The sequence below is a fragment of the Suricata suricatta genome, chromosome 8, assembly GCF_006229205.1.
Source record: "Suricata suricatta isolate VVHF042 chromosome 8, meerkat_22Aug2017_6uvM2_HiC, whole genome shotgun sequence".
NCBI classification, from domain to species: Eukaryota; Metazoa; Chordata; class Mammalia; order Carnivora; family Herpestidae; genus Suricata; species Suricata suricatta.
Genome location: NC_043707.1, coordinates 101,782,456 through 101,793,309, shown reverse-complemented (window position 1 = coordinate 101,793,309; position 10,854 = coordinate 101,782,456). Strand labels below are relative to the sequence as shown.

General features: G+C 38.7%; 1 protein-coding gene across 3 annotated transcripts in view; it reads right to left on the bottom strand.

Annotated features, from left to right (window-relative positions):
• EPS15 (epidermal growth factor receptor pathway substrate 15) overlaps positions 1-10,793 on the bottom strand; it is a 134,244-nt gene extending 123,451 nt beyond the window's left edge. For all 3 annotated transcript variants that reach the window (XM_029949217.1, XM_029949220.1, XM_029949218.1), the window contains exon 1: positions 10,631-10,793. In XM_029949217.1, the coding sequence (XP_029805077.1) occupies positions 10,631-10,663 (33 nt within the window). In that variant the 5' untranslated portion in view covers positions 10,664-10,793. The remainder of the gene's footprint in view (positions 1-10,630) is intronic.
• Positions 10,794-10,854: the final 61 nt, after the last annotated feature.

The following is a 10,854-nucleotide window of genomic DNA, read 5'->3' as shown; positions in this document are numbered from 1 at the left end:
AAAAAAAAAAAATGTAAAGAAAAAAAGTAAAACATAAAATTTAAAGAATGGGGTAGATGGTGATCCATGCTTTTCCTATTATTCTGCATATTCCAAGTTTTCTTCAATGAGTGAAGAATTTTGGAAATGAAAATATCTAAAATAATATTTACATGAGTTCTGCAAATAAGAACAACACTTATTTTTCTTTTTTAAGTTTATTTATTTGTTTGAGAAACAGAGAGAAAGCACGAGCAAGGCAAGGGGAGAGAATCCCAAGCAGGCTCCACACTGACAGCTCAGAGTCCAATGTGCAGCTTGATCTCATGAACCATAAGATCACGAGTTCGTGAGACCATGACCTGAGCCAAAATCAAGAGCTGGACACTCACCCAACTGAGTCACCCAGGTACCCCAACAACAACACTTCTAGTTACTGACTGTCTCCTATATTTCAACAATGTATATACATCATCCATAAGGAAAAGGAAGTTCTGAGAGTTTAGGCAACTTGCCATAGGCACCCGCAGAGAGTCCAGTGGCAAAGGGAGAATTCAAATCATATTTGTCTTGTACTAAGTCCAATGTTCTTCCCACTGTATAAAACTTCTCTTAGTATCCCTGGGATAGAAATCTTGATACTCTGAATATTTTACATAGTATTTTACAGTAGGTCACAGATTCTTTGAAGCTTATTCTTTGAAATCCCTCCCTAATGTCCTATGCTCCTAGTTTAAAAATCTGGCTTTATTACAAAAAGAAAAAAAAAAAAAGCAGAGAATAAATCATAAGAAAATGGATGTTACATCCCCAATGTGGACTCTATGCACCAAAATAAAACTTGACGTAAGTCAAATGTTCCTATGGTTTTATGTTGTCCTTTACATACAATCTGAAATGTCATATAGTATCAATCAATTTAAAAACTAAATTATAACAATAAGTTCCATCATAATCACAGGATACTCCACAGCACCCCAATGCCTTAGTTCTATCATCCTTTTTCAAGGTACTTATCATCCCATAAAGTCAGTGTTTATCTGGGGCGCCTGGGTGGCTCAGTCAGTTAAGCCTCCGGCTTTGGCTCAGGTCAGATCTCACATTTGTGGGTTTGAGCCCCGCGTCAGGCTCTGTGCTGACAGCTAGCTCAGAGCCTGGAGCCTGCTTTCGGTTCTGTGTCTCCTTCTCTCTCTGCCCCCTCCCCCTCTCATGCTCTGTCTCTGTATCAAAAATAAATAAAAATTAAAAAAAAAAAAAAGTCAGTGTTTATCCCCCTATAAAAGACTAAGGGCACTTTAGAACATGCATGAGTCTAGGCCTTATTCTCTGTGTATGTCTAAGGCCTAATAAACTGATGACATACAGGAGGCATTCAGTAAATGTTTTCTGAAATATGAGACCAATCAGCAATAATAGAAGTATCTTTGGTGCACAAAAGTTTCACATTTTTCATATATGCCTAATGATAAATACCTCTGCTGTACGTATAGAACACAAGATAAAATGAAGTTACCAATAATCCTTGGTATCAATGATCTACAAAAATTCTAAGTATAACATTTCATAAAAATTAACAGCCCTATACAAATATTTGGCTAGTGCAGATAGTAATTATTATGATAATAATAATAATTATTATTAGCTGCTACCATTTAAGCTGATCTTGGATATTTAATACATTATTTCACATAATCTTCACAACATATCCTGCAAGTTGTTTATCCCCCATTTTACTGCTTAAAAAAATTTAAAAAAAACAGAGGCTAAGAAACTTGTTACACAATCAATTAAAGGATTTAACTTCAGACATTCTCTGCAAAGCCCAATTAGTTGACCCATTAGTTGACCCTAGCTCTTACCAATGTTCATATCTGGAATGTCAGAAACCCTTAAGTTCCAGGTTTTATTTAATATAATGGTTTGTTTCTTAGGAAATTTTTTTTCTGATAACATGGTGTCATCTTTAGCAATAAAATACTGAAGGAACTCCAAGTCCAAACTATGATGTCCAAGAGAATATTAGCTTAAAAATAAATATTGGCATGATGTACACAAACCTAGACAGGCTTGGGTTTTCATGAGTGATAAATTCCTAGGCTGCAAAAGGTAACACTACCTTCTATCAAGTCTATAAAACCCCTCCGCTATCTCGTAAAATAATCACTTTCTAGAGGTGTGGGCTATGCAATGATAAGTTGATTTTCACATAAAAAGATGTTGCAGCCTAGAACGTGTGTTCAGCTAACCAAGCATTAGTACCATAATTAGAACTGTCAGAGCTATTATTCTGTCCTCAAAAATACAACACACTCTCAGTTTATATGAATTGTTTACACACACTACTTGGGTTACAATTCTTGCTCCACTACTTAGCAGGAGCTTGACCTTGAACAAATTACTTCACTTCTATGCTTAAATTTCCACTTTTTGTGAAACAAAGATAATAAGGTTGATCCAGTTATCAGGTGGTAAGGATTATTGAAAAGTTCATCAGATTGTAAAGATTATTAAAAACAGTGCCTGGCACATAACTGTTAAGTATTAATTATTATTATTATCCCAATATTGACCTCTTCTCTCTTTCCCTCTCTTCCCACACAAACACACACGTACACAAACCACACTCTGAATAATTTGTTCCTTTTATATAACAATAGAAGAATATAATATCATGTGAATGTTCATTTTCAGAAAGTTGCCTAACTTACTGTCAATGACAGTTTACAGGAAACAGTATAGCAAATGTGTTTGAGAACAGATACGCCTAGGCTCAAATCTCATTTCTACTACTTACAACACAACCCTAAGTAATACAGAAGATTAACTCTTACTTTATAAAGACTTTGAAGATCAAGTGAAATATAGAAATCACCTAAAAGTACATACTGTTTATTAGGAGTTTATGAAACATCAGTCCTCTTCCTTCTCAATAGTGTTATAAGATTATTTTTCTTTCAGTATCTTTGCATGACTATTTAGCCCACTAGACGAACAGTTCCACAACTAAGACAGGCAGAGAAATCACACATAAAATTAAATTCATAGTTTCCAGTTTCTTTCCATGTAAGTTTTTAAAGTTCAAAATCTATGCAAAATTAGCTATTCATGGCTCATGGTAGGCTTGAGAATAAAAATATGAAGATAAACTACTCCCTCACCCCTATCCCAAGAAACCATATCTCTATATCTACTATATGCCTTACTTGATCACTAAGTTTAAAAAGTATATATTTAAGCCAGTGATGCTCAACTAGGGACAATTTTGTTCCCCAGAAAACATCTGGCAATATCTGGAGATATTTTTTATTGTCCCAAATGGGATCTCGTGGTTATGGATGCTGCAAAACAACCCACAATGCAAAGAACAGCTCCCCACACCAAAGAATTACCTGGCTCAAAATGTCAACAGTGCCAAGGTCGAAAACCATGATCTAAAAAATCTAAATATATTGTAATACAGAAGCTTTCCCCCAAAAAAGTATGGTCTTGCCACACGGTTCTTGGTCAAATTTTTATTTTTACTGAAACATAACCAGACATAAGCAGCTTGATCATTTCAGATGAGAGACTCCTGGTACCATTAACTTCCCCTTACAAAATCCTCAATCTAAAGGGGGAGGAAGTGAGGCTTACTTTTCTTTGTATAACTTTACCATATAAAAAACAAGTTTTTAAAAGAGCTTCAACCTTTAATTTTTAAATGCAGTTTCAATTCATGAAAGCATTATTTATATCACAAAGTTAAGTTTCTCATATCTTACTTCTACCTTACTTTTGTACAAAACATTTAAAAGCTCACATTTATGTAAAAGGAAAGTACAGTACATAAGGCCAATTTTAACATCATTTTTCTATATCAAGTTGACAATGAACAAAAGGTTGCTGAAATACCATACTGATGAAGCTATAGAGGAAAGAGCACATTCAAACTGTTGCTGGTACAGCTTTCTGAATGCAAATTAGCAATATCTATCCAAATATCCTTTGGCCCAACAATTATACCCTCCAAACACTAATGTACATACACCTGTGCACTAAGGTGTGTGAAAGAATATTCACTCCAGCACTTCAATAATAGCAAACAATTGGAAACAACATAAATATCCATCATTAGGTGGCTAATTACAGAATATTCATATAAGGAAAGATCCTAAAGTTTTGTATATTTATTTTTAATGTTTGTTTATTTTTGAGAGAGAAAGAGAGACAGAGTGCAAGCAGGGGAGAGGCAGAAAGACAGGAAGACACAGAATCCGAAGCAGGCTCCAGGCACTGAGCTGTCAGTACAGAGCCTGACGCAGGGCTCCAACCCACAAACTGTGAGATCATGACATGAGCCGAAGTCAGACGCTTAACCGACTGAGCCACCCAGGTGTCCCGATCCTAAAGTTTTAAAAATAATGAGGGAGAACTATATGTGCTGGTATAGAACAATCTCCTAGATTAAGCTAAAATAATAATAAATAATAAGCCATGAAATAATATGCAGCTTACTAAAAAGAAAAATTACGCTTATTTACATATATATCACAGATTCTTGCTGGAAATACATAAAACAAAGTGGCAAGAATGACTGCCTCTAGGAAGGAGACTGATGGCCCAGAGCAGGAAGAAGACTTTTATGGGTATTGTCTGAATTTTTTTTAACATGGGCTTATGCTTTTATTTACTGACTGTAAACTTAAGTCACAAATTCTAAGCTTTGGTATTCTCCAATTTGAAATGATAGTAATAGCCCAGCTCATTGGTTACTGGGAAAATCAGAGAGCATAAAATGCTTTGTAAATTATAAAGCAGCACACAAATTATAAATTAGTCCTCTAACAATTCTCCAGACCAATTATAACAAAATAGTTTCTATTATTCATTCTCTGACCAATCTCTCTAGATGCAAAGATGGGAATGTTTAAGATGAAATGTGAGTGTAATATTAGAACACAGATTTTCACTTTATATACATTCATTTCAATTTAACAGCAAATAGTAAAAAAAATTTTAAATAAAAAACACTAAGTCAGCAGATTCCAGAAGAAATACACACTCACTGTACAAAAGAAGGTTAAAAAAAAAAACCATACCCATGCTATTATAAAATTTTGGTCCTTTTTTTTCTTCCAGTCTTTTTTCCATGCATGGTTAACTGGGTTAGATCATTTTTCTAAATAAAATGTCTCCACTTCGTAACACAGCATTCAAATGACAACATTCTTCAAATTATTACAAGCTCCTAATAATCATAATTTTTAATGAAGAACTAATATTTTATCTTGCTGATAAGAATTTAACCACTTTAAGATGCAATTTCAGTGTATGGGTTTGCCTAATGAACTCTGCCTGGATTAACTTTTCATTTATTTCTACCAATTCTCCAAGTAACCAGATATTTCTTTTTCTCTCATTGTCTCTCTCACTCAACCTATTTTCCTGCTTCTTGTTTCCAAAGTTCCAATATTAAGTGCGAAACTCACAAAACAAAGAAGTGTGTAACTGTGTTTCATTCCTTGAAGAGTAACTAAAACGCCTTAGATTGAGTCCTTAAATCAGACTAATAGTTAGAAAAGAGATTAGAATTATGATTTGTTACTAAATAAAGATGCTCAATCTTTCTCTACTACATTTTAGTCCATTATTTTTCTGTCTGCAAAAAGAGTGAAAACAAAGAAATACACTCTTAGGTTACTCCTGGGAGACTCTGCATTGGGCCAACCCAACTGTTCCTAATTAATTTTAATTATGACAACTCCTCCCAAATGCTGACCATTCCAAGCCATTTTTGAGAATGGCTGAATATCACTCAAGGAAGTATGGATTTCCTGAGTACACTGGACTATAATTTCAGGCACAAAAGAAAAATATCATTATTGTGCCCTTCCCATAGTAGGAACTCAAGTAATATGTCATGTTAAATAAATACTCCTGCTGCTTCTGAGAACATGTTGTAATTTTTATACTCTGTCCTGATATTTACTGTCATAATTGTTAAACCACTAAGATGACACATTTATTAATAAAATTTTCTTAATAAAATTGAAAACAAACACAACAAACTGTGAAATTATGGAGAGATTTTTTTTCTCCAACTTTCAAAGTTTCTATAATGCAGTTATTATCACTCTTGCAATTTAAAAAAAAGCATTAAGGGGAAAAGTATTCTTAGAGCATTTATTGTTTTAGACCATTTACTAACATCTTTTTCAATTAAGTCTCATTCTAAGGGCTTCTTTACTGGTTTTTTTAAAATGTTTATTTATTTATTTTGAGAGAGAGAGAGATCACACAGGGGAGGGGCAGAGAGAGAGGAAGAGAAAGAATCCCAAGCATAGCAGGAGTCCAATGGAGGGATTGATCTCGCAAATTATGATATCATGACCTGAGCCAAAATCAAGAGTCCAACGCTTAACTTACTAAGCCACTCAGGCACCCCAATATAATTCATTACATCCAATTTTTTTTTAAAGATTCTATATATATTTTTTTAAGTAACCTCTACTCCCAACATGGGTCTTGAACTCACAACCCAAAGATTAAGAGTCACATGCTTTACCTGACTTAGCCAGCCAGGAGACCCCTAAGGGTTTTTTTTATTATTAAAAACAGAATTCTTGCTAAATTAAACAGGAAAACTTCAGCATAGGGGCACCTGGGTGGCTCAGTCAGTTGAGTGGCTGACTTCGGCTCAGGTCATGTTCTCACGGTTTATGGGTTCGAGCCCCGCATCAGGCTCTGTGCTGACAGCTCAGAGCCTGGAGCCTGCTTCGGAGTCTGTGTCTCCATCTCTCTCTGCCCCTCCCCTGTTCATGCTCTGTCTCTCAAAAATAAATATTTAGGGAAAAAAAAAAAAGAAAACTTCAGCACAAAGCTGAACTGCTGGAAGATCATTAAAAATACTCATATCATGTCATATTTCAATAAAATAAAACTTTTATTATCCTCTTGTATTCCCATAATTGTACTGTCAACATACCATAAAAGATACTGGAGATTCAGAGGCAAAAGACATGGCTTCCAGTCTCAAGAAGTTTACTATCTAATTAGAACAATAGGGCATTTAGTGAAAAAGAGCATAAAAAAATGCAAGGGAGCACTGGATATGCCAAGCATCTAGTACACAGAGAAGAGTAAAATAGCTTTTGAAATCCCTGGTTCAAATCTCAGATCTACCACATACTAGCTCATGTAAACTACTTCCCTCATTTGTAAAACTGAGTGTTAAATGAAGTAAAACTCCTTACATATAGTAACACCCTTGTATATATAGTAAGTATTCTTTACATATAGTAAGAAAGACTGATAGTATTAAGGATACAGGCTTGAGGAAGAAATGGGCAATTGGAAAAGCTTAAAGAAAGTATTATTATCTTTTTTTGTGATCACCACAAGCAAAAATCACAAGATCTCAAGTTTTACTTCCTATTGATTAGAATAAAATAGAATGTCTAGTGAAGACAACTGAAATTAGAAAACACTAAGGCTATACAACACTAAAGTACCCTGGGAAAGTCCCACTAGGGCTATAAATCATAGAATATGATTTATAAAAAAGAATGTCAGTGGGAGAGGTCCTTAAATCAGCTAATTCAAACTCCCCTACTAGAATGTAAGTTCCATGTGTCTCCAGGAATTGTTATTTATTTTGTTCCTTAATATAGCTGCCATACCTAGAATAATTCCTAGCACATAGTGAATACTCAACAACTTTTGTTGAATGACACTTAAAATTAAGAAAATTAAGGCCCTAGAGGCCTAACTCAATGCCATAGAGTTAGCTCTTGGCGTATCTGAGACTGGAACTAACATTTCGTTACTCTAGCTTTCTAAGCTTTCAAGAAGCTATTATATGCTAATTTAGATGATTTATTTTGGTGGCTGGGGAGTTGGCAGGTTGGTGGTCAGGCAGGGAAAGAGGAAGAAAGGAGTAAATTAAAATATTTTCCACATTTCCCCCCCAAACTGTCTGTTTTGCCTAACTGATAAAGGCTAAATACTATAAACAAGGCAATCCCAGCACGGTGCCTAGCACATAATAGGTACTTAAATATTTGTTTAATGAAAGAACCTACTCCAAAACCACTATTATCTCATGACCAGGGGCAGAAAGTAACTCCAGCATCTGTTTAATCTTTTAACTGTCACAGAGCTCTTTAAAATTTGCAGTCACTCATAACACAGTTTTTAATCACTTTCTTCCAGATGGGCAGAGGAAGAGAGACAAATTAAAAGATGTCCCTGCCCTGGAGGATTTCTCTCTTGAGTGTGCCTGTGTCTAAGGGTGTGTGTAGGGGGCCAGGGTGGTGGTGAGTGTGACACAAATAGATCAATAATGAATGTAAAACCAGGCTGATTATCTTAGTTTATTTGCTTCAAGCAATTAAAAACTTAAATTGAAACAATAAAAATCAGAAAAGTTCTAAAATAACAAGGAGGCACATTAGGGTATATTAACACTTAGGTTCTTTTTCATGTCCCTTTACATGTATCTTATTCCTTCTTAATGTCTTAAAATCAAAATATTCTAAATTGATTTAATTTGAATTATCAATATAAATGAACCATGTACATTCTTTCATATGTTAGACACTGAAGAAAAATACTGATTCAGTATTTACTGAACATGTTTACTGTACATGTTAATATTTAAATACATAACCACAAGAACATATTTAAATTATTTAATTGTCTATAAAACTGACAGATCCTGAAGAAAATTTCCAGAGATGAATGGTAGTAAACAGAAACTAAAAACATAGTATTGCCCAGGGAGAGGATAAAGTATGCACACAACTAAGAAACAAATCTATAGAAGACTTCAAGAGAACAAAAACTTGAAGAGGGGAAAACTTCTCCCTGAAATGGCCAACACAGCCAGAGAGCAAGAGCCTGCCAACAGGATCTCGTATAATGCAAGTCACTAACTAGACTCACAAAAAGTGAACACCCAAAAGTCAGTGTTGCCACTACTCATATTTGAGTTTCAGAGCAACCTTTCCAAAGAGATTCGCCACCAAAACTAAATCGCCACATTCCAAGGATCTTTTCTGTCATCTGCTTGTCAAAATACGATAAACACCACCAAGAAAACTGGGAAACAAACAGACTTCACTTATGAAACGGAGAAATCCTGCAAACTGAAGTTATTTTAGCTGAGGTACATGTTTATAAGTGACTCCAGGTTCCTGGGGGAGAAAACATTTTTCACCCAGTTTCTCTATCCCAGAGCGCTAAGTCCAAAGCCTTTTGCTCCAACACAGAAAACTGTACAGCCCAAATGTATAAGCACTGGCAAATCTAGGTCAAGGAGACTACAAGGTGGCAGGAAGATATAAGGCAGGAAGGAAGGCTGTGGTGGGCCTCTACGGGGAAGTACATGCTCACCAGCTTTGGAGAGAACAAACTGAGAATTTGAGGTTGAGGGTGAGTTTTGGTCAGAGGAGCAGCAAGGGCCTGACAGGTGCATGTCACCTCATCATCCTGAACATCATGAGAAGATTACAATTGGCTTTCTTGACAGACAGCGAGGAACAAGGCTCCTAGAGTGAATGATGTTGAGGCACAAGGTTTTCTGGGAAGCACAAGGACTGGGCGCTGCAGGAAATAGAAAAACAAGAGGAAAGACCCCGCGAACAGGTTCCCCCATAATGAGTGATCTTACAGTCGTTCCCAGCATCAAGACTGGTGGAACCATCACACCTGTAAAAGGATGTTTCCCTGTTATCCATGTGGGCAGCGATTAAGTGAAAGCCCACCTGGTAAGAGTGGAAGCAGGAAGAAACTGACTGGGTGAAAGCCCACCTGGTAAGAGTGGAAGCAGGAAGAGACTGACTGGGTGAAAGCCCACCTGGTAAGAGTGGAAGCAGGAAGAGACTGACTGGGGGGTCTGACCCAGAAGGAAACCTGATCTGGAGGGGATGAGGCTGAATTCAGGAATAGGCTAGTATGGTAAGTACTTAGGGAGAGTAAGACTTACGTGGAAGAGAGGCTGATTATCAGAAACTGCTGGGGAAGAGAGGGCTTTCTTTCACTGGACTCCACGGGGAAAAGGCCAGTTTCGAGAGGAAAGACAGGCTTAGAGGGGGCCCTGGGCGTCTAGGTCTGGAAGGTGATTATTAACTACGGAAAACGCTCTGCATGGCCCAGAGAGTCAGCCTCGTGCCGGGCGAGGGTTGACCAGGGGGTGAGGCTGATCCGCGCGAGCTCAACAGGAGCTCACCTGGAGTGCCTCTGGCCTGTAAGGAGGAAACTTCCTGGCTGGGTAAAAGCTGCGTAGAGTGAGAGGGGCCAGACGACAGCTGAGCAGGGCAGGGGCACGGTCCACTCAGCAGTGGGACGTAGTGGCGGCGGGACCCGGCGCTGGTGGAGTTGGGGGGGGGGGGGGGGGGGGGGGGGGGGGGGGGGGGGGGGGGGGGGGGGGGGGGGGGGGGGGGGGGGGGGGGGGGGGGGGGGTCAAGGCTGCAGCGGCGAAGCTGCGGGCTCGGGATGGCGCCCTCCCTCAGTCACAGTATCTCACACTCGCACACAGACACACGCTCTCTCACCATCGGCCACCCGGCCCGGGGCGAGAGAAACTGTCCGGGTCGGTGAACCACAGGACGGTGGGGGAGGGGGCCGTTTTGGGGACACCGGCCGACGGAGCCGGACGGGCGGGCGGCGTTACCTGTGTCAAGGAGAGCTGGGCCGCCGCAGCCATGGTGTTTCCATCATGCACGGGAGGGGAAGGAAGGACGGGCTGACTGGGGCTCGGGGCGGGGTGAAGGCGGAGGGAGCGGTCAGAGGCGAGGCCCGGCCAGGCGGGCGGGCGTCTCCCCTAACTTCGACAACTTCCCTCCTCTTGCCCGCCCCGCCCCGCCTGGCCCCGCCTGGCCCCGCCTGGCCCCGCCC